General features: G+C 41.6%; 1 protein-coding gene across 1 annotated transcript in view; it reads left to right on the forward strand.

The window, feature by feature from the left end:
• Window positions 1–24,563, forward strand: part of SEMA6A (semaphorin 6A) — a 115,681-nt gene that overhangs the window by 87,985 nt on the left and 3,133 nt on the right. Inside the window, exon 18 of the mRNA XM_019473595.1 lies at window positions 3,436–3,600. Coding sequence (XP_019329140.1) covers window positions 3,436–3,600 — 165 coding nt within the window. The remainder of the gene's footprint in view (window positions 1–3,435; window positions 3,601–24,563) is intronic.

The raw sequence follows: 24,563 nt of genomic DNA on the forward strand, positions 1-24,563 counted from the left end.
ACAGGACACAGTGGCCCCTCTGCTAACGGGAGCAGCCACTGCCCAGTAGTAAGTGTTTGCAGAATGCAACTCTAACACAAGTGGGACAGGCTATTAAGGTCTAATCTGCTCTTGCCCTGCTTCCTCAAAATCAAATGGAAGAAAGTTTATCTTAATTACGTGTGGAAGGTTGTTTCTCAGTGTGTACTAGACTAACACATTAGTAACAGAGCGAATAGACTGATTTCTTGCATTTGTGTGAAACCCTTCTCTACCTAATGACCATCTGGTACACATTAATATCTTCACAAAGCCTTAGCTTTCCATTACGAAGAAATTCGCTATGTATTTGCAGCATATGGTTCAGGAAATCTTTTTTCAGAAAATGTGTCCCTTAGGCATATATTTTCTCTAGATTACTGTATTAAGAAATGTTTTTCTTTAACCATACTTATGGCTTTTCCTTAGAATTCCCCCTTTAAGCACACCTAAAGTGCAAGTGTCTGGACAGAGATTTGGGCATATAAATGCCTATCAAACACAGGCATAAAATATGATTGCTACTTGGAAAGATTTTCTTCTCTTTACCTCCTTATCAAGCTATGACTAATTGCTTTCTTATGTTGAGTGCAGCACTATTTCTAGGCTGACCAAATATTGTACACGTTATTGTGGTTGCTGAATGGGGTATTAACTTGGAGACTGGAACCCCATGAATGCTGGCATGGTGGCTTAGTCCTTAGGGAAAAGAAGACATGGAAATCTCATAATTTCCATTTTCTGGCCTGTTCTCTGTCCCGTTATTTCTCTTATTTCTTGGGGATAAGCACAGGAGTTGACAAACGTAAAATGGTACAGGGGTGAAAGCTTTCACGCTCCAGCATATTCTTGTTTCAGGACGGCATGTGTTTTCAGTCACTGGACCCCTACCTGTCCTTTTGGAAACAGGCAGGCCCACTGCAGGACTGCTGTGGAGCAGGCAGCATGTTTGGATTGGAGTCCATCATCCATCTAACAGTGTGTTACCAATGCTCCCAGCCATACTGTGGCTTATGGAAACTTTTTAGAAGTGGATAATGTTTGGCTTCTCTTTTCTATTTGAGTGACATTAAAAGCTCTGTCTTCAACAAAACACAGCCTCTAATTTGCCGTGTTAAAGAAAGATGGCTGGGGGAAATCACGCTTCCTATCATTAGAAGTAAAAAATAATACAGTGCCCTTGTCAGTATAAGCCTTCAGCCTGAGGTCCAGAGCTAAACTGTGTTAATGATTAGCTGTAGTAGCTGAAGGTTGCCCCCGTGGTGAGAACGCTGTGAATCTCACCAATTTTCCCTGCTAAGCGTACCAGTCACAGGAGTTAGTTGTGTCCATGTCCTATGCAAAACACAGGCCAAAGTGCTGCCATATACAATCCTATGCAGTAAATCAAAAGGGCTCCTCGAAAATATACGGAGGAGCACAGACATTTTCTTCCTCTGTAAGGTAATTAATATTCAGCAGGACTTCTTTAAATCATAGCAGCTTCTTAATAGAAGCTGCAGCTTTTTTGCTGACTTCATCAGTAGTTCAACCCCATGAAGCTGGTGATAGGGCTGGATAAAATGAAACACACGGGTGCATCGAAAAGCTTGGGAGCTTTGGTGGCCAACATTTAGATTTTTGATTGCTAGAGTGAAAATGGGGACCTAGGTTCATCAGCTCTCTGTGCACTTCTGAGAGCTGGGGCTGGATGACGTTAGAAGCCATCTAAAGCCTTTTTGAGATACAGCTTCTGAAAGCTTTATGCTTATCCAGTGACTGTTTAAAATAACATACAGAAGCACAGTCTCTACCTGCCCAGCTCCGTAGCTTCGCTGTGAGGCTCTAAATTTGGGCTCCTTGTGTTACTCTATCTCTGCCCCAGTGAGTCTCAAATTATTTTTCTGAGCAGTGAAATAACATCAAGGGAAGGAGCAGGCAGAGGGTCCCTGCTAGGGCAGTCTGTAGCCTGGTGATTGGACTCCTCTCCAAGGGAGACTCACATCTAAGGAAGGAAAACTAATTTGTGGGGCTGTTAAAAAGGAGGCAGGAGAAAGGAGGGCTGCTGTCAGTCTGTCTGGTGGTATCTGAAGAGAAAGCATTATCTGCCATTCTGTCTGTGAATAATCCAATTCTGTTTGTGTTTGAACATGTTTCAAAAACCCCTCTTTTGATGAGCTCTTTCAGGAAAGTAGGTAAAGGGAAATATAGTTACTCCACGTCAAATTAACCAGGCCCACAGCTGCTGGAGTCCTGCTGAAAATAACTCATTTTGGTGCATGTGCCAAAAGGGAACTTTCAGAGACGTGTACATTTCTAAGGTCAAAATGTTGTGGTGTGGATGGAGTGTCGGTGCCCCCTCCCCAGCAGCGACAGAACAGCCCGAGCCACTGGGAAGTCCAGGTTGGAGCCATCTTTCAGAGACCACAGACTCCAAGCAATCCAAGCATTTTGGGTGCTGATGTACTTCTCAGGATCTAGCTGAAAAGGACATAAGAATCTACACATACATCTCTACTCCAGCCAAACCAGCGTTCAAATTGTGCGGTGTTTCAAGCAGGGGTGTATTTGATCAGTGAGGAGCTCGTCAGCCTTATTCAGGACAACAGTAACAATGTCTAGAGTAGTTGTAATGGAAAAAGGGCATGCAAGACCTTTGTCCTAAGAGGAGGCTGTGGCAGAGGCTGCTGGAGTCATGGGTTCTTGGGCAGATCCATGTAGTAAGGCGTTGTCTTCACTGTCACTCTGAGCAGAAATGGTGTTCAGTTTCATGCTTATCTCAGAGCCATTTTGGAGCATCAGCTCAGACAGGACAGGTGGTGAGGGTGCAAGCAGGTGTGAGCGGCTAATGGGCCCTGCACATTTCCCACCCAGAGGGTGATGCCACGGTGCGAGCATGCCAGTGCTGGGCAGTCCTTCATGCCCCCAAGGGCATGGGGCAGAGAGCCACAGACATCACCGTTTTGTAGCTCTGCTGGCACTCCTCTTCGGTTTTGGCCGTATTAGAAGTTGTTGCATTTTAAATTGTTTTTAAAATTGCTTTTTAACTAAGCCAATACCAGACAGCATGGGCTGACACTTCAGTGTCGGTCAGGCATGTGTACTGAATCCAGCCAAAGGATGGTTGACTCAGATGAAGTGTGCTCACCCTTTTCCACACGCATTTAACTCTGTTGAGTTAAAGCACGCAACCGCAAGCTCAGCGGCAGCCTGAGGCGTGTGTGCACCTCTTAACACCCTCCACCTGACTGATCTGGAAGGTTCAAATCCCCTGTTTCCTTGGGGCAATGCTTTGAAGAACTTCTGAAACATTGCACAGCACAAGGCATTCGCCCATCATGGAAGAAAAGCAGTGCGTGCGTTCCTGAGCGTGGTGAGGTAGTGTGGTAAGTGACTAATGAGACTTGTCTTCCCTACCTGTATTTATAATGTAAACAGGACACTCCAGTTCCCTAGTCCCAAGCACCACCACTTCCGACTCTCACGCTCGACAGGGTTATGATGCTAGGGGACGCATGCTGGATTGGAAGGATCCGCTTGGTTCATCTGAAAATACAGATCCATATGTGGCAGTTTCATCCCATAATCATCAAGACAAGAAGGGTAAGGCCTTGGAAATGACGTCCTGTGGTGAGGAGGGAGGGGGGGAGGACTAAAGTGTAACTGCTTCCAGCTGGCTCTGAGTAAGATGTAATAAAACTCCTGTGCTATAATTAAAAGCTTATCGTAAAGCCTGAAACTAAACAGTCAATCTCAGACTCAGTCCTAGATAATTCACTGCCTGAGGAAACCACACAAAACAAACAGAAGTGTATGCCTTTGCAGTGTGTGTTGTGCATGTGTACGGGAAGGAGGGAAACAGTGGGGATTTATCTCTCTCTAAACTTGATCTCCCCCGTTGTCTGGCAGAGGAAGATCCGTGGCTTCCCATTGTTCTTAAGGGTGCACTTTTATATTGCCTTGTTGTCTGAATTCCCAGGGCAGCACAGCAGATCTCAGCTAATTTCATGTTATTTCTGTCTCTCGACGACAGACAGTGGTACTGAAGGTCTGCTGTAGTTTAACCGTTGAAGTAAAACTGACACCGGTCCTAGCCACTGGGCCTAAGTCCCACTGTCTTCAGTGAGACCTGAGCATCAAATACGTTTGAGAGTGGGGGCTGAGGAGGTCATTAGCATATTTTAAAAGATACAGAGGTGACTGCTGGTGGAGAGAGATTCTGTGTTGCATTTTTAAAGCACCGAAAGGTTAGGATTTAGGTGTCATTTCACAGTGTTCAGCCCTGTGCTGAAGCACACTTGGGTCTAATACAAGTGACAGCCCTGTCATTTGGCCTCCAGTCCCTCTTTGCTATACACATGGAGAATTAGGCAGAGAATTACCTAAATTTGCCACTTGAATGTGCTTAGAGAAGGAGAAGCTTTTCTCCAATGTGGGGATGGTGGTGCCCCCTCATTCCATCTTGGCCCTCCATCGTTCTTCCAGCTCCTTTTAATCTGTGTCTCAAAGAGGTTAAAATGGTTCCTTTGTAAATAGGGGACTTGGATTCAAATAGCTCCACTGCCTAGAGAGAGCTGAGTCCTTGTTATTCTTCTCCAGGGTGTTCTTAGATCGCTTCTTTCAATCTCTTCTCTGTTGAAGATGTTTCGCTCTGTATGGACTAATTAAGTACTCAGTGGGCCAGGAGGAGGATGGGTATGAGCAAAACTCACTTGCTGAGTGGTTAGGGCGCTCACCAGGGGCAAGAACACACGTGAGCTTCAACCCTTTCTACTATGAATACTTGATATAAAACACTTAAAATATTAATTGAAATGTGGATTCCAGTCTCTATTGTTCATGCATTTTACATGAAAAACTCATTAGACAAAAGCATCAGCTGTTCCTGGAGAAGCTACTGCCATGCCAGACCTGCTGCTTTGCGTTGTCTGCCCAAACTAGTAGGTTACTAAATCATACTCCATCCCCTCCATCTGACCCAGTGAATCTTGAATTCTCTGCATTGGCTGTGGAGACTTTCAGCAGGGGGTAATGAGCACATTAACGTTGCAGAACAGTCTTCAGCAGAGCTGCATGAACAGCTGGCAGCGGTCTGGACCCAGACTGTGAACTCAGCGCCTGTTATTCACAACAGCCCCAGACACAATGCCTCCCACAGTCCTGGGATATCCTGGATTTCTCACTGACCTCCCCAGGACTGACCTCACAGGGCCTTCACAGTTCCTAGCCATGAAGGCAATGGCATCACCTGGCTGGCCCAGCAGAGACGAAGCCTGGAGCGCTTTTCCAGCTGAAGAGGCCAGTCAAATTAGGCAGGAGATGCGGTAAAATTTCCTGAGATGCCATGGCAAACATTAATCTAGTAGCCTTGGCTTTTAGGCTTGATGGCAGGAAATGGAATACGAAGATTTGAATTCCCTCAGGCAGAGAATGCGAACTTGTCTCCCACCTCCCAGCAATGCACTTTTCCTGTAAAAAAGGGAAAAACTGCCATTTGCTCTTCTTCCTTCAAATGGGTTTCAGGAGTGGCCCCTGGTCAAACAATTTTTTTCAGAGCTTGATCCTGTAGACATTCTGGGAGAATAACTGCAAATCTGAAGCAAAAGAGTGAATTTCTAGAACATGATTGGGCTTACATGTGAGTTAAGCACAGAGCTCCTCTGCACCCTGCAGACCCGTGGGCTGCTGAGCCTCGGCAGAGGAAGAATTTCAGGCATCTGCAATACTCAAACTCAAAACCGTAACTTAGGGTGCAAGGGACTGAGGGTGCTGAAGACGAAAGCTCAGATTCCTAATTCCTGCTTAAGCTCAGTTTGAGATAGCAACCTCATGTTTTTTAATTCCTCAGCCCTTGCTCTTCAGCTGTAGAAGGGCAATTCAGAAAAAGCGATTTCTGGGTATCACGTATGTAAAGGAGGGAAGGCAGATAAGCCTGCATGCTCCTCTAAAGGTGGCATGTGATTCACCTAGCACTCCTCTTTCCTCTCAGCAATAAATCGGTGATAATGCTGACAGTCAAAAAATAAGGCTTTTTTCTTTTTCTGTCCAGCCTGTTAGTAACATCTAGTATTCAAAATGCCTGAGGTGAGAGGACATTTCTTAGAAAATCCAGTGTTCCCTCTTCTGAAAGTAGGTATCTTTCTCTCCTCCACCCTGAGAAGAGGGGATGTCATTAAGCAGATTTGATGAGGAAGGAAGGAAGAAATCCTTGAACCTAGCTCTTCTGCTGGCATCAGACAGGGGAGCGGTGTCAGAAACCAGCACTAGTGGAAGATCTGGCCCTTTATGTACCCAGAGGAATGCGGAGACATGTATGCATTTTAATGGCACTATTTGTTATGTGTGGGTCCATACTTCACGAATCTTTTGTGAAGAAATGCTTAATAGATGGAAAGCTAGCTCTTAAAAGCATCTTGTATGCCAGTAGCAGCTTCCAGAAGAACATGCAGTGAAAATATTAATAAATGTGTAGCTGTTGGATTCTAATAATTTTCGCTTCAATTCACTGACTGATGAGGTGGCTTACATTCAATAGTTCCCTCCCCAGGGAGTGATGGTTACCAGAGAGCCTTATTAGCACTTGACAGGGTCATTTAAATATCATGCATTCTTTGGTGCCTAATTATGAATATTGACAAAGCTGGAAGCAGTCTACACACAATCAAAACAATGGCGGCAGAGGTGACCGCATGGTTGTTTACCATTACCATCTACTTGTGTGCTATTACTCCTTGCCTTGCCCAGTCAGAGCCGGTTGGCTCCAAAAATACTATTGATTTGTTGTTTTAAAAGGGCAAAGGAAAGAGTTCTTACACAAAAATAAATCAGAAAATGTTACGCTTACTATCCTTTTATCAAGATTTTGTTTTCACTTTTGCTGTAATTTCTTTTACTTTCACACATTCACAGAGAAAACGTATTCTCTTTTTTTTTTTTTTAACATTTTCTCTTTGTTTTGCAAGGTGCTTTGTGGTGTTCTTCATTGGTTGTGTCTAATCCTTTGGACAGTGTTTTCTTTCTTTTCCTGCACTCACAAACGACTTCATACTGATTGTACTAATTGTACAGAATCCACTTGCTGCTTTCCTTTCTGTAACATGGGTGCTTTGATGATGTCACATCCATCCATATGCTTCACTTTTAATTCAGTGCAGGCATCTTGGGGAATATCTGTGGGGGCGTGAGAGGGGGTTCTTTAAAAGGGTTGACTCATGGGAATGTGACATTTGTGTGCCACAGCTTTAGTAGCTAAATATACTCTGGGATTGTTGTTTCTGAGCTACATCACTTTTCTTGCCAAGATGTAAATGTGTAGTGCAGCCCATAGAGTGGGAACTATGCATTGCCATCCCACTGGCATTTTCATTTTGGCCATTAAGGAATCTGCCCTTCCTATTGCAGAACAAAAAAAAAAAATCAGCTCTGATTGGGCAAACTGCACCCCTCTTTCCTCTTCTCCTCCGTCTCCTCCCCAGAAAAAAAAAAAAAAAAAAGGAAAAAAAAAGCCACAGCTTTAGTAGCTAAATATACTCTGGGATTGTTGTTTCTGAGCTACATCACTTTTCTTGCCAAGATGTAAATGTGTAGTGCAGCCCATAGAGTGGGAACTATGCATTGCCATCCCACTGGCATTTTCATTTTGGCCATTAAGGAATCTGCCCTTCCTATTGCAGAACAAAAAAAAAAAATCAGCTCTGATTGGGCAAACTGCACCCCTCTTTTCCTCTTCCCTCCGTCTCCTCCCCAGAAAAAAAAAAAAAAAAAAGAAAAAAAACAAGTTCTAGAGTATGTTTACGTTTTGTTTCCTTTCTTGCTGCGTTTTAGTGTTAATTTAATTGTGTGTTTCTCACCTTTGTCAAAACAGTTTCCCTAACCTCACCATCTAACCTTCCCCCCTGCTGCCATTGTACTTGGTCTCCCTCCCTCCACAGTCATGAAGCTCCTCCTGTGGAGCGCTCCAAGGCTTTACCCTCTACACCCCAGTAGTGCTGTAGCGCTGTGTCTCTCTGTAGTCGTCCTACTAACGAAGGGGGGAGTAGACACGTACTGCTCGTAGAGAGGCCTACGTGAAGAAAGCAAAGTGATTTTCTTCAGGAGTAGCTGGCCTTGCCCCTCATTACCCTGCTGCCCTTCTCTGCTGCCTCCTGTCCTTCCTGCCTCCCTTCAGAAATGCCTCATGCTTTTCAAATCCTGGGTTCATTAGCACAAATGCAGCCAACTGCTCAGTTTTGTCACTCGCTCCCTAAATGCCTGGAGCTTGCCTTTTAATCACAGTGTTGATAAATTGGTTGCAAATTCAGCTTACAATTTTGTGGTTCTGCTACAGCTTCTTCTCCACAGCATTCAGGTGGAGGTGGCTGAGCTGGGCACTGAATAATGGAAGTGTAGTGTTGCTGTTAGCAGCCTTAATGTTTGTATTCTTACTTGTCTTGACACTCATTAAGTGAAGATTATGAGGTGGTATCTCCTATCCTTAACAAGCCTTTTGTCGATATCCAAGTAACAATGGTAAAAAGCTGATTAGAAGCAGGATGTGATGGACACGATTTACAGAGTTAAGAGTTGCTGGTGTATTTGGATCTCAAGAAGGCTCCCTTAGATACAGTATCTGGTAGAACCTATTATTGTATAGATTGTAGAATCTGTATTATTATTAATAACTGCAGCCCTTCTTCTGGTACAGAATTAGACACGATTAGCAATAGTCAACTCCTGTATTTGGAGAGGGCTGTGCTATTGGGGAGCCCAAGGGCTGTTCATTTCAAAACCTGACTCCAGAAGGTATTTCATATTGTACACAAGTGGCAGTGTTACTAAATTTTACTGTGATTATCGCTACTTGAAAGATTTGCCAAGTGCTGACAATGCTTGTCTCTGGAGAGTCTGCAAATGTTCAGGCAGATTCTGCTGCAGTGAGACAGAATTATATGAACCTTCAGGTACAGTTATGATAAAGAATGTAAAGTGCTGATTTAACAAGATACTTTACAAGTAGACATGAAATGAGAGGAAAAAAAAAAACATGGCAAAGCAAAGCTTCGGACTCTTTTTTGCGTAAATTAAGCAACTGGCGTTCATCATGGGAGGGCTGAGTTTTGCACGAGAAAGTACATTTGCAAAGTATGTTTTTACACAAAAATGTTGTTATATGCTAATATGTGCAAGGATCTAAAAGATTCAAAGCGTGTTTTATCAGAGGAAGCAGGGAGAAGTTGTTATTATCTTGCTGGCATTTTGTAATAATTCAGAAGCGGATTTAAAGTGGCACAAAATTTGTCAAAACTTATCCTTTGAGTCAGTGTTTGCAGGTCTGAGGGGGGCGGGGGCTTGGATTTTGGAGGCGCAAATACTCTGTATTTCATCCGTATCATCGTCCTGGCACTGTCAGAAGGAACTGGCTGATTGTAAAAAAAGTGTTAGGCTAGTGGGAGAACGAGTGGCACCGTAGTCAGTTCTGCCTGGATGGGACTCAGGAAGAGCTATAAAGTCAAAGCATGTGTGCCTGGAGGAAGCTACACAAACTTTGCTGTTCTTTCCCATCTCTCAAACCATTGTACGCACAAGCATAAAGCAGATTGAAAGTACTTTGCAGTTTACTAACAGTTTCAGGTGCTGAGGAAACATGGAAGATCGAATCAGACCGGATCCTTCACTTACTATACTTTTGTGTCTTTTGCTCACAGTCTAGTAAAAGAGTGCTGTGAGAAAGGGAGTAGGGAATTTGCCCTGATCCTATGATTCTGTAGCATTTGGCTGAGATTTGAAGTGAGAGGTGTGGTTACTTGGAGCTGTAGTGCTTCACAAAGGGATTTCACCTACACAAGACAAGACGACACAAGACTTAGTCCATTTAAACTTTTATAGATTAAAACCTACTTACTTTTTTCCCTTTAGGATTTAAACAGAGGTTGATTGGATGAGTCTATGCTAAACAAAGCCCTATAGATTTTTTTTCTAAAATGTTCTTAGGTAAATTAGCATCATCTTACTGTAAACATCCCTGTTTCTAGAGGGGAGGCTTATTTACATTTGTCACATGTACTAACTGCCTGGGTGAAATACTAAAATCTTCTTTTTAAAACAACCAACCAACCAACCAACCCTGTATTTGTCTAGAATGGCTCTAATGAGTAACTTGTCCAGGAACTGAATGTCTCAGAGACTAATCACGGCATACCTGCTGTGGAGCGCCATTTTAGCTCCGTATCAGATAAATACCAGAAAGCCATTGTTAGCAGTTAAGCCGGACCAAATTTCTCAACAGAGTTTTTAATGGCCAGATACCTGTGTCACCAGACCAGGCTAATAACTAGCAAACATGCCAGAAGACTGATGACCTCACCGTGCTGGCGTCGCTGGTATCCTGTGACATGCACCAGAGGGCTGTGCAGTCAGGATTAAGGGAACACACCAGACTTGTCCAGAGGAATGACACTGATCCTTCCTCTGTTCTGTCTTGCGTGGACAAGCTGTCTGCTCCCAGGGCTGGAGGCAGCTAATCATCTCAGATTGCATCCTCAAATTCAAACAGTGGCAATAGAAAACTAGATGCTAATTAATAGAATGGATATTTATATAATCGAAAATTGCTTGATGAAAGAAGAATGCTGGAAGGATGTTTCTGACAACAGACTTTCTTCAAACTTGTTTTCATTATGTTTTTGTAAGTTTCTATGAGAACAAGAGCGAAGAGACAGAGAGGAGACAAGGCATGCAGAAAAGATGAAAGAAACTAAGTCCCTGAGCCGGGCCACATCCTTAAGCCAATTTTAATAAAAAACGGGGATTGTAATAGAATACAGGGCAGTGATTTAGTGTGTCTTCTCTGTGACTAAATCTTCATTTCAAACCTTACATAAAAAGCCCCAGCTCATTTAGTCACAGATTTTCTATAGTAACCTTCTGAAGGTGTAAGGAGAGGAACAGTTTTCACTGCAAAAGATCGGCAAGGATGAGGAAATCAAAACAATGGAGGGGGTGCATTCCAACACACACTAACTGCCTGTGCCACACCTAAAGAAATGCCTATACTTCAGCATTGGCACTGACTTAAAATTTTTGGAAATCAAAACGTTTCTACATTTCACTAACAGTACAGATTTCAGATTTAACTAGCAGAAGTGGAAACGTGAGTAGGAAGATTAGAACCGAGAGCCATTTACTATTTCGTAGCCAAAAAAAAGACATCATTCATAGTAGAAGAGGTGCAACTCCTGCTTATGAAAACTATCAACAGAGTTTTTCTTTCTAAATGTCCCCAAATTACTGGATCCTACAAATAAAAGAAGGGTGAAGTTTAAAATAGAGCTCATCAAATGTCAAATGTCGCTGCAGGAAACAGCAGGTGTCCTTGACCTGTAATTGTCCGCCTGCATACATTTAAAGTCAGGCTATCCATTTCCAGGCTGCAATGAGCAGTAGAAGCCTGTCTTACTAAAACAGGAGAAAACTGTCATTGCCCAAGGACCTTGATCTGCTTTTTCAATAGAAGAGGCCACATCTAATTTGTCAAGGCAGCTGCTCAGGGTTCAGGGCATTAGAGCTATTGTGTGATGGACTAGATCCCCAGCTGCATTCATCCACAGTCACCCGGTGAGGACAGCTCGGTGGAAGAACACAGACTGCCTCGTGCTCTTGTTTGACCCTTGTAGCACTGACATATTTATCAAGAGCTGGGAATTTGCTGTAGGGTATGCTGGCCCCACAGGGCCACTACTCTATCTGGAAATAGCAAAGCTTAATTGGTGGACAGGATGTTAAGTAACACCAAGTTTCATTTTTGTGGTGTTTATATTGAGTATAAGGAGACGTTGTGCCATACAAAGATGCTGAATTGGGAGGGCAACCTAGCCATTTAAATAAGAGACTTCTGAAACTGCTTTGAAATTTGAAGGGATTTAAGTAGCTGAAAGACACTTAAAGCGCCTTTTGGTGTTAAGTTAACGCCAGTGTACAATTAAAATGTCAATGTGCTGTTAAAGATATTTGAATAATTCATTTTTTCTCATATAGGATGTGCCTAGTTTCAATAATTGTATTAATTAATAGGTAAGACATCCTGTAGTAATTTTACAATGACCTAAACATTGACAGTCCTGGTTCAGAGCACTTTTAATATGATCTGTGGACTGTGAAATGTTTAATTACATGCCTCTGTACAAAACACCACCTACATTCTTCTCATATAGATAACCTTTTAGCGAATGGTATCAACATCCCTTTTGGTATGTAGGAAGGTTCCTGACTGACTCTATCCCTTTTTTTCTTAGTTTTCTTTAAGACTGTAAAAAGGTGAGCTTAATTCTTTATGTCATGATTGTATTAAAATAGGTAAGACATCCTGTAGTAATTTTACAATGACCTAAACATTGACAGTCCTGGTTCAGAGCACTTTTAATATGATCTGTGGACTGTGAAATGTTTAATTACATGCCTCTGTACAAAACACCACCTACATTCTTCTCATATAGATAACCTTTTAGCGAATGGTATCAACATCCCTTTTGGTATGTAGGAAGGTTCCTGACTGACTCTATCCCTTTTTTTCTTAGTTTTCTTTAAGACTGTAAAAAGGTGAGCTTAATTCTTTATGTCATGGTGCTTACTGATTAACAGCATGCAGTTAATTAAAAAAAGAAGAACCTGTAGAGGGCATAATTTAGATTTTGCCATGTTAATTTTATTGAACATTAAATACAGCTCAGATGTCATCGTGTTTGGAAAGTAGTTGTTCCTATGAATATCCTTAGTTTAGTCAGGTGTTTAGGCAGGTGTTACTTCAAGCTCTTCAATAGTCATTTAGTGAGACACTATAGTCTCTGGTATCCAATTACTGTTGTTATGACTTTTGATAGATTTTAATCATGTGTTCTAAGATTTTCTGTGCCAGTAGCTGAGAAAGAGGATAGGGAAAAATATGTTGTTATTCTCATGTTACAAAAAAGGAGTCTTAAGGGCATTTTACTGAGAAGTTTTGAAGCAGATAGTACAAATTTACCATTATACCAGAAACGTGCATCCTGACATCCCTGTGAGGGAAAAAAGAGTTTCACTGGCCAAGCTGTAAGTTTTGGAAAAATCTCAGTCCCTCGTAACCAGAAGAGACTTGTCACAGTTAGGCAACTAAATACACAGACAACTCCGTGTACTTTGAGCATTGGTGCTGTGACTGATAAGCACTTTAACCACCAGCTGATAGTCTGACAGCTCTCCCTGCCCCAGCAGATCAGAGTAAGTCAGAGTCCCCACTGAAGTAGATTTTAACAGCTCCATTGGCATTAGAAGAGCTTAGGGCAGTTTATAGAGAAGTTGCTCAGGAAGCATTAAGAGGCATTTCTGGCACAGCTGTACAGTGCAGCAAACATTTGGAAATGGCTGACAGCACATTCATCACCAACTTTGTGTTGGCCGGGAAGAATACCTGTAACACTCTGAAATAGTGAGTCCCAGCAGATAGCCTCCAGACCAGTTCCAGCCTCCCACATCTACCAAAGTGATTAGCCCTGGATATTAAACTGTAGTTTTCCCACCAGCAGCCAAAGATTGCTATCTTCTGTGAAATAAAATCTCAGATGAAGGTGCAGCTTGATAGCATTGTCACAACTGGGCATGACCTAGACAGTTCTTTCATATGCCCAACAAGGATTTTTTTAATAGGAAAATAACACCAGCTGCATGCTGTCAATAACATGCCATCTTGTTCATGCTCCATCCCATCTTACCCACAATTGTGATAGAAAATAAAAGAACAGCTGTTAAAAAAAGGAGGGGGAAGCAGGCACATTTTTAAAGCCCTACAAAGCTACTGTTATTCACTATCGTGTTCTTGTAGAAAGAAACAGAGGGATTTTTTTTGGAGAGCCTGAAAGATCTGCAAACGCAAGCAGTACCGGCACAGACAGGGAATTTAAGCATTCACAGAAACACCTCCTGAACAGCAGCACACCGAAGCCTTCATTAAAATAATTCCAAAAGTCTTTTGAGAAGCACATATTTTCCAGGTGTTTCCTTATTCTTTAAATCAGAAAACTATGCTGAATTCCTGTTTGGAAGCAGGCAGGGTGAGTGAGACAGAAGCCATAATGCTGGGTAAAGACTGAGTACTGCTTGTTTTTAAAGAAGCTAACAGAAGTGGTCTTGTCATGTGGTACAGAAAAGGCTGTTGGTAGTTTCTTTGAGCCTGTGGTCAGCGCTGGAGAAATTTAATTCCTGCCACCAGCTTATAGCTCCCATCAAACAGTTCAACAATTCTGCATGTGTATTCGTTGCTGAATGAGTCCCAATCAGAGGCTCTCAAAGGAGGGCACAGAGCAGGAGTGCCCTCTGTCCCTTCTTCTGCCTGCTGTCCCCACTGAACCTCTTGCATTCACCACAGAGCCTGCCCAGAGGTTTGGGCAATCACGGCTCATAATAAAGAACATAAAGAGCACTGCTTTTTTTTTGCAGATAGCGTTCGGCTTTATCTCTACAAAACACTAGTCTCTATTCAGTGTCTTAAAGAGGTCTTACAGTCCTGCAGCACTTTATATGCTTTTTGTCTAAATATGATCAAGCTACAGGCAATGCCCTGAGGCACTCATCCAGTAAGACCAATTAATTTTCCGTACCCAGGGGGATTTGTATATCTCAGTGTGCTGTTCTCACTCATTGAACTAAATTACTAATATCAAATCAGTGGGTACTTTCATATACCCAGCATCAAGACCTGAAAAGATGATACAGTTTATCTCTACTTGCTCATGGCAAGACAACTGGATAACATCAGCTGTGCTCCCACAAAAGGTTTGGTCTCACCTACACTGTGTTTAGAAAGGAGGAAAGAGAATAAATATGTATTACTGAGAGAAAAGAGATTGTGATAAAATTTGTTACGGTCCCAGTGCTAGGAAAAAAATGAGGCTTTAACCTCTCACATGGAAATTTGTGTATCTGTAGATCAGTAAACATATCTTGAGGACTAGTCTACAGATATGAAAAAAGCCAGTCATGTTCCTTGTTACAGCACCTACCTTCATGTTGATTAACTAGCTGTGCAAGCTGCCTGGTTTGCCTGCAGCAGTGGAAAATACTGGCTTAAAGAAAGAGCATGAGCAGAGACTGAACAAACACTACAGTAAATCCAGAAAACTGAGATTTGATCCAGTACCAGAACTGAGTAGAAGGTTGGGGGAGTTGTATTGCAGAAACACTTCTGCTTGTGAGATGTGTGATAAAGCAAGTATACAGGTATGTCTGCCTGGCCTGCTGCTGGACAGTCAAGAGGGTGTCTGGATGGGCTTTGAATGTATGTCAGAGAAGACACTGGTTTGCACACACTACTGTGGCTAGATTGCTGCTGGCCCCAGGCTTTCGTGGAGCTGGGTCAGGTACCTGCTTGTTAAAGTATGTCCTCTGAGATGAAGCTACAGATTCACCTCATCCAGGGAAGCAGACTGGCCGGAGTAATCACTGACCACGTTAAAAAATACACAGACAGGAAACATCAATGAAGTTATGGCATCAAAGTGCAAATGTACATGCAGTGCCTGCAAGGTGGGGAGGTGATAAAAAAAAATTAGGTTAGAAAATGCAGAGAACTGTAAATTTGACAGACAGAAAAATGCATGAAGGAAGCCACCACTGGAGATGATAGAAAATGAAGTATGTGAGAGAGAGATGATAGCAGCACCAGGACAAGAAGTCCATCAGGGAAATGCCATCTTTTACCTCAGGATGTGGCTGGAGTAAGCCTACTTGCTTTATTGGAGATACTGTGGATTTGAGTGGATGTAACTGAGAGGAAAGAAGGCTTCTGATATTTATATCGGAAGAGTAGTGAGATACAGAAAAAGAACTAGCAGTAAAATTAGTCTTGCTGACTGTTATGGCCAGTGTTTCAAACTCATCACAATTCCTCAGTCGCTTAATGTCTTCAAAGGCAGATAAGGCTATGGGACTGCAATACAGAGGGAAATGATAAACCTAATATCGGACGTGTATAAGCTATTTTTTGCCTACAGTACCAGCCCTGCAAATATTTCTAGAAAAAGCAGTCTTGTCCTTTACTGATCACTGGGGGCATGTTTTAATTCTTAAGTCCAGGTCTTTTGACGACACCTGCAGTGTTCATGAATGTAGGAGAAATGAAGAGTTAATCCACAGTGTGCTTTCTGTTGCAAAAAGTGGCAGTGCTGGTGTTTTAATGACAGAAGAGGTTTCATCCTCCCTCTGTGTAAGAGCAGACCTAACGTGGGGTCCAGCCATGTTCCTAACGTGCACCAGCAACCCAGTTGTGGGCAGAAGGACTATCCCTAAGAAATACAGTCTGTGTGCATGAATAAACATTATTGGCTTGGTCACATGGTTGTGCAACAGTTTAATAATCATTTCCAGGGACCTCATGGAATAGGACATATAGGGTACAGTCTTATTATTTAAATATCTTGGATGTTTAATAGGTGGCTCCTTTGTTAGTTCAGCTGTGATGTGTTCGGTCACAGTAGTAACTCAAAACTAGTCTTTCCATTTTTATGTCTTTAAAGAAGATCAGAGCTGATGAGAAAATAATTTTTGCTTTTAGGTTGTATGCAGTGTTTGAAATTTAACCCCAATTCTTCCATAAGGCTGCTTTGAGCTTCAGCCTGCTAAGCAGAGCTGATTATGTTGACATTCAGCAAACTTCACTTTTCGCTGTTGTGCAGAAAGGCCATAGTTCAAAACAGGCTGTAAAAAAGGAGAAAAAAAGCCACAGAATTTCTCAGTGACAGCTTCTCTTTCCTTGACACTGTTCATAAAAACTGCTTCCAGAAAGGCACTGGGCTGCCCAGAATACATAATGCCCACAGCACGAAAAAAAAAATACAGCATTTGTTCTGTGCCATCAGAGGAGCTCCGTGCAGTGAAATGGGAACTGTGAAGATGAGAGATTCACTCTGCAGGCTACAACAACTTCTCTGGAGCCCTGAAATCATGCTGGGCGGAGAATGGATTGAGAGCAGCCCTCAGGAGAAGGACTTGGGGGTGTTGGTTGAATGAAAGCTCAACATGACCTGGCAATGTTCGCTTGCAGCCCAGAAGGCCAATCGTATCCTGGGCTGCATCAAAAGAAGTGTGACCAGCAGGTCGAGGGAGGTGATTGCCCCTCTACTCTGCTCTCGTGAGACCCCACCTGGAGTACTGCATCCAGCTCTGGAGTCTTCAGTACAGGAAAGACATGGACCTGTTGGAGCAGGTCCAGAGGAGGGCCACAAAAATGATCAGGGGGGTGGAACACCTATCCTATGAGGAAAGGCTGAGAGAGTTGGGGTTGTTCAGCCTGGAGAGGAGAAGGCTCCAGGAAGACCTTATAGCAACCTTCCGGTACTTAAAAGGGAGCCTACAAGAAAGCTGGAGAGGGACTTTTTACAAGGGCATGTAAACTGAAAGAGGGTACATTTAGATTAGATATAAGGAAGAAATTCTTCACTATGAGGGTGGTGAGGCACTGGAACAAGTTGCCCAGAGAAGTTGTGGATGCCCCATCATTGGAAGTGTTCAAGGCCAGGTTGGACGGGGCTTTGAGCAACCTGGTCTAGTGGAAGGTGTCCCTGCCCATGGCAGGGGGGTTGGAACTAGATGATATTTAAGGTCCCTTCCAACTCAAACCATTCTATGATTGTATGATTCATACTCAGCCAAACATATGTAAATCTGGTTTAACCCAGCTGTGAAAGATCCCCTGAAGTAAACTAATAAAGAGCAGCTGGATATGTTTAAGCTCATCCCAGGCATAGTAGAAAGGTCCCAGAATGTGCACTGAGCTTTTTTTACATCATTAGAGGAAACGCAGCAGACTTTAAAGGAAACTTGTGTTTCAAGATGCAAAGCAGCATAAAGTTTGCCTCTGCTGAGACAAGCTAGAAAAGAATTAATTTTCCTTGACATTTGGATTTTATACATCTTCTTTTAACTACTGTGAATGCCTGTGTTTTACTTTTTTAAAGGACCTGCTATGTCTGCTTATTCCCTATCACACAGAGGAATCTAAAATTATCATTGCTCACTGGGAAAGGGTGAGAGGTGAAGGAAAGTACTGAAATCAGGAAAGTTCAAAATGATAAGCCACTGCAAACCACCTGTCAGTGGGAGAAAGGTTGTCAAGCACTTTCTAGTGCAAGAGCTGGCCTTGAGACTTGCTGGTGGGACAAATAAAATTGGGCTGGCTTCAGGACTGTAATGACTGTCATCATTATATTACAGATCCAGGAGGTTGTGTATCTCAAACCTTCTCCCATACCTGCAAACTTAATAAACTGTTTTTTTTACAGAGATACTGCTTAGAAGTAACACAATTAAAAAAGCTCCAAGAGCTTGCTATTCCAGTCCTTTTTAGGTCTGCTTCCCCGTCGTTTCAGTGGGGGTGGGAGTTGACTGAGCATGGATTTGCTGGTTCAGATCTTGTAATTTCCATCTATAACAATCCCTTTCAAAAAAGGGGGGAAATTCCTTTCTAAAAAAGGAAAACTGCTTGTTTCTAATTTCTCAAAATTCACAAGTGTGGCCACGGTGTAGGTTTTGTATGGCTGCTGTGGCATGCAGAAAAATTGGATTGCAGGCTCATAATTGAACTAAAAACAGATAATTGAAACTCGTTCTGAAAATGTTACTTCAAGACTCACAAGTTGTCTCATATGGACATGGTGGAGTTGTTTCTCTCACCTTTCTTGCTTAATTTATCTAGCTTAAAAAAAATAGAATGAAAATTCTCCATCTCCCCATTGAAAGCAAAGCCACTTGTTGATCTCCCCTCTTTTAGTAAGTTACAACCATCTTTTTTTCTATAGAGAGTCATGTCAACAGTCATTCATCAAAAGTGGAGAGAAGTGGTATAATTCGGACCATTTGAAAGGAGAAATAAAACCACCCTTAGAGATCAATAGATGAACCTATCCTGGAGGGATTGCTTCTGAAATAGGTCTGATTAAGGACCAAAAAACCCTGACAGAGGCCACTATGGCTGATCTGATTGTTTAGATCCTTTTCAAGGCTTTGTTACATGTTACTTCAGGCACGTTATATATTGATTTTCTTTTCATAGTTTTGAAGTACGATTTCTCCTCATACCTCTAATGATCCCGAGGCCTCTTGTAACTGAAAGTTTTTTCTTTACCAAACTCATTCTTCTCTCCAAGCATATGCATCCTCTTTTTGTTTGCTGGATATCTCAGACTGCTAGCTTGGGCAACTGGCTTTGAGAGCCATAGGGCAGAATCTGGGGGGAGATAGATCGCTCTTCTCAGCACAGTCATGGAAAAATTACAGTTGCAGACCTTTACAAATCAACAATACAGCTTTACTGTGAGGGGAGGGGGAAAAAAGCATTTGCCAGCAGCTTTAACTATGAATGTTTGAGCTGTTTTTTTCTAGCTGGTGACACCGTGAGTCCAGAAGAACAAATACTGAGTAGAATTGCACTGAGTCAGCAGAACAAGTCCTTGCAGCCAGAAGGAAGATGAAGGAAAAAGCTTGCTTACTGTTTTCAACAAAGCAGTTCCAATAAAGTGGCAAACATTGAATCATTTGGATTATAATGTGGTTGGTTTATGTCAAACTTTGAAATTATTCCCTCAAGAAAAACAATGAGATAAGATCTCAGAAATGCATGGTGGACTCTGGTCATTCCTGAATTTGCTATCATTTTGAATCAGTCTAAATTAATCTGCTTTTTTTTTTATTCCTATTGCTGGTTAAAAAGGAGAAAGAAAGCTTGTTAATACCTGCAGGGATTTTCTAGGCTGAAATAGTCTTTTAGCAGCATGAGACTGCCTGTAAACACAGTTCTAACACCTGGAGACACATGTTGAAAACCTATTCAGTGGTATTTAAAAAAGATACTCTGAAGCTCATAAAAACCTCTGTTCATAATGAGTCCGTACCAGCATATCTTGCAAGTCTAAGCAGAGGAAGATGTACATCAGACAGAGAAGCTTGCACTGAAGAATGAAATTAACTGCAAGGTTTTCCCCTTAAATAACAACAGTAAAGAAATCATTGTGCCTTTCTGGAACAATGACTTGTTCTGTGGAAAGTCTCAAGTGATTTTGTGGGTGTTGGAGATGGAAGTGGGCTCATTCCCATTTAGCTAGAGAGGTGAAGTTTAAGACAGCAATGACATTCACTCCCAGACTGCTGTTAATGTGTGGTCTAGACACAAATATTACCTTATTCCCTGATAGTTATTCCCTAATAGTTATTCCCCCACTTTCCTGCCAAAACATCATTCTTCATTTCCCACCTCTGTGTTTCAGTTTCATGTGTGCCACCATTTTGGGTTATTACTTTACCATCTGTTGCAGGCAACTTTGGAAAGCTAGACAATGACAGCTCCCTGCAGAGGTGATCACAGAGTGTTCTTGGTGCACATGGCGTGTGGTCCGGGGTACACACCTCACAGCCATACATCACTTCTGGGACAGAGGTGTCTTTGCGTCCACACTACAGCTAACTGTAGTGCTTGAACAGAAAGGCATTATTCTTGGTGACAGGTAACTAGGTTATTCACACACAGGAACTTGTAGTTACGGGACCAGGTATTGCTCCCTGCCTTGCTCTTGTTATTCTCACTGACTTCTGCTTGGTTGTGAAAGAAAGAAGGCAGCATCCAGACTATTGTATCACTAAAACAGCCTCACATTAAGCTATTCAAACTGGGAAGTGGTTTGTTGTTTGTTTTCATTCATTAAGCAGTTGTGAGGGTTATAAGCTGGAATTTCAGTTTGTGCTCACTGTGAAGCGTACGCCGGAACCTAGACTTAGAATAATGTGACTGTGGGGCTCTTCTTGATGTTCTGCCATCCCTGTCCCTGATCACAGATGAGACAAAGAAATTTAGGCTTTATCATGGGATGTTTCTTTTTATACTGTACATGCTAAAAGGACACAGCTCTTTTGCTGGGCCTCTGGAGTTGAGGTCTCCTTTCTGCAGATGCCTGTTAATTGCTGTTCTCCTGAGACAGACACCTTACTTCAGATCTCTTTCCAGGTAGACCTTTGATCAATACTTTTCAACTGCAGCTTTTCAGCAGGTTTTAGCTCACTTTCATTTGCTTCTGAGAAAATAAGTCAAAGACTTTACAGAAGTCAAAGGGTATCATACTTAATGTTTCCCCACAAAAAGTAAGCTTTTATCCTGTCAAAAAAGGAAGTTTGTCTGGTTTAATGTAATTTATTCTTGGCAAATTTGCTTTGACTTTTTTTTTTTTGGTAATTACTTTATCATCCCTTGGATGCTTATAAAATTTATTGTTTAATCACTTGTTGTAGTGTCATTCCCATTCTAAAAATTAGACTGGCAGGTCTGTTGTTTGTTGGCTCATCTCAAAGGCAGGTAATATGTTTGTCCTTTTCCAGAGCTCTTGATGCTCATTCTTCCTCCAGCATTCTCCAAGATACTGCACAGTGTCTAGAAATTGTTTTGGCTAGCTCCTTAAGCAGTCAGGGACAAATTCCTTTAGGCAACTTGAAGACATCTACATTATCTAAATATTTTTACCTCTTTTCTCTGTTCTGGTTGACACTTACTCCCTGACTTTGTTACATTTCTGATCACAGATCAAAGGGGCAGTTTTTGCTGAAAGGTGAAGCAGGGAAAGGAGTAAATGCTTCAGTCTCCATGTCTTTCCTTATCTGTCCTCCTTTACTGAAGTTTGTTGTACTGATATTCATTATTCTTACTCAGTTATGCTCATGCCATGTGTTCTTCAGAATGCGGAACTCTATTCCTTTGTGATTATTTCATTCTAATTACATTTCAGCCCTCAGAAGTTCTTTTCTGTTAGAATTAGAAGGAGCAGAAGATGCCCAGAATAGCTTCATCAGCATTTTCATACAATAATACTTTCAGCACTGTGCACATCTTGCTTTTTAGCTTGTTTTTTTAACAGATATAGAGGTACAGTCCTAGCCCTTGAATACTGTTGTTAATTGGTGGAAAGAAGAAGCCTCATCTCCTTCCTGCTTATGATGATCTAGTAGTATACAGTAGATCTATATCATTGTATTACCTCTGGTCTTTTATTTTCTCTTTTATTTTCACCCAGAGACATTCAACAAGTCTGCTTCTCACCTTTTCCAGAACTTCAGAAAAAGTATATGTATTATTGACATAAAATTTAACATCTCCTTGCTTTTTCTCCAACTACCTTTAGTGAACAAGCTAGATCAATACTCTACTCATGATTTATCCAAGCAGTAGCTCATTTCAGAATTTAAACACTTTGAAGGTTTGGAAACATTTTTCTTAATGTCCTCTTAACCAACCAGCCAGCCAATACTGTGTACCTTACCTACAAGCTCTGCTGGAAGAAAGAATGAATTATGTATAGCAGAATAATACAATACCATATCATGTCTTCTTTCTCATTAGATGAGTAAGAAGAGGTGATTTTGCGTGTTCCAGACTGTTACAGTACAGGGCATACTGTCTGAGAAAATGAATGGTGATGTTAGGAGACGCAAACAAAAGGACATGGGATGAAATTACAGAAGTTAGTGGAGGAGGAAGGATCAGGTTGTCTACGGGAATCAGAATGGCCATGAAAAGCGGAGGATATCAGGTGACTAGCCTGGCTGTTTTAGTAGCCAGAAATAATAGTACATCACATATGGGAAGACCCTGAAGTCGTAAGCCCAGTTGTGATTTGCAAGGGACAGAGCTTGACTTAACTGGAAGACTTCAGGGAGATAGATAAGTGTCAGCATGTTTGTGGCATTAGCAACATTTAAGGTCTGATCCTTGAAGGTGCAAATATTTAACCTCATCTATGTCTTTGAAGCTTTTTCAGTTTTACTACTATTTTTACCACCAGACCTCTCCCACGTATAATGTTAATACAGGTAATTCTGTCAACAATATCCCTTTGCAAAGAATAGATGGTTATTATCCATGGTGATATGTCTCCATGTACTACAGACAACAGTCAGGAGTATGGTTGAGCAGTTCAGACCACATAAAATGAAATAAGCAATGTATTTTCACATTTGGAAAGAACATATTGCAACCGGGAAAGTGCTAGACATAATATTTTAAAAGTAAAAGTATTTAATTTAGACTAAATATTTTATTATTAAATATAAGATAATAATAATATAGTGATATTTATATCAATCATCTTTTACAGTCTGGTTCCACAGCATTTTATGCAGCCAGCCCAGCCAGTTTTCCAGTACATAATGTCTTAGAAGGATGTCAGCTAATATATAGCTATAAGACTTTTCAATAGCAGATATTTCCTCAAAGCTGGGAGTCCAAATACTTTACTTGACTTTCAAAAATGTAGGCCCTACATTTTTCTCATGATTTTCTGCATTTATTTTAATTCTTTGAATAATGAGTGCTAATGAATGATGCTGGACTGAGCCTTTGAGACTGTGTTGTTCTTTAAGAACTGCAGAATTGGTAAAAGCGCACACAATGCAGTCTGTAAAGTAGCACGAACACTGTCCTATCTGTTTGCTTTCAAGCTGGCTTGTTTTGGGGACATAGCGGGGATCACACACTTGCTTATTCATCCCAGTCTGTGAAGGCAGTTACTACTGATGCTAGGGGCTTGAGATGTTGATTAACAACAACTGCAATTATCAGCCTATTTCATATTAGATTTCCCCCCACTGTGGTCATGACAGTAGAATGCTGAATGTTCCTCATACTTTTTCATTACTTAATTGTATCTCTTCCATAAATATTAATACAGGGTCAAATCTTGCCTATCTTATTTCATTTAAGTTAAAGTTGTTGGGATTGCTTGCATAACTAAAGACACATGGATATGATCCATGACAAAAAAATAAATTATATCATTAACCTGACATTGTGTCCAGAGAAGGTCTGCCTGCCTAGAGCAAAGCCACTATTGTTAAATATCCTTTAACTCTAGTATAGAAAAGATAATAAACATCAAGAAGTTTTGAACTCAAGAGGAACTAGCTGGAATCAAGCTGTTTTAAGACCCTCATAAATTTCTGCTGATAAAACACCTGCAGCGTGAGCGACATCATTTCAGCTACCCCTTTCTTGAACACACATGGTCACTCAGTCTGAACTGTGTGGTAATTTTGTAACATGAGTTGTAATGATTCAATATCAATATAATTAACCAAAACCGCCAGGTCCCTTTCTGCAGGGCTGCACTCCAGCCTCTTGTCCCCCAGTCTATACATAAAAGGGTATTAAGTTAGTAAGGCATGACTTTCCCTTCATGAACCTATGCTGGCTTTGACTGTAGGTGCTTACACCCTTAGGTAGGCACTGAGCAGGGATTTTGAGTCTTTTTCATGCAAAAAACATGGGACTTAAGTGCCTAAAGGGGCATATCTCTGAGAAGTTTGTGCATGGAAAGTGTCCATGAAAGCTTTTTAAGTTGAAGCTTTCCTTAACTTCACGCCCAGCAATGCATTTCTGGATAAGACTTAATACTTCCCTGACCATCCTTCCCACCCATTTAAGACTCTCCATTTTTTGATTCTCCAGTTAATGACCACAGACAGTTTTACAAGTGTGAATATACTTGGTCTCAAAATGCTGCAGAGTCTAGCATGTAAATATTGGCAGG

Source organism: Aptenodytes forsteri, unplaced genomic scaffold, assembly GCF_000699145.1.
Source record: "Aptenodytes forsteri isolate BGI_AS27 unplaced genomic scaffold, ASM69914v1 Scaffold167, whole genome shotgun sequence".
NCBI classification, from domain to species: domain Eukaryota; kingdom Metazoa; phylum Chordata; class Aves; order Sphenisciformes; family Spheniscidae; genus Aptenodytes; species Aptenodytes forsteri.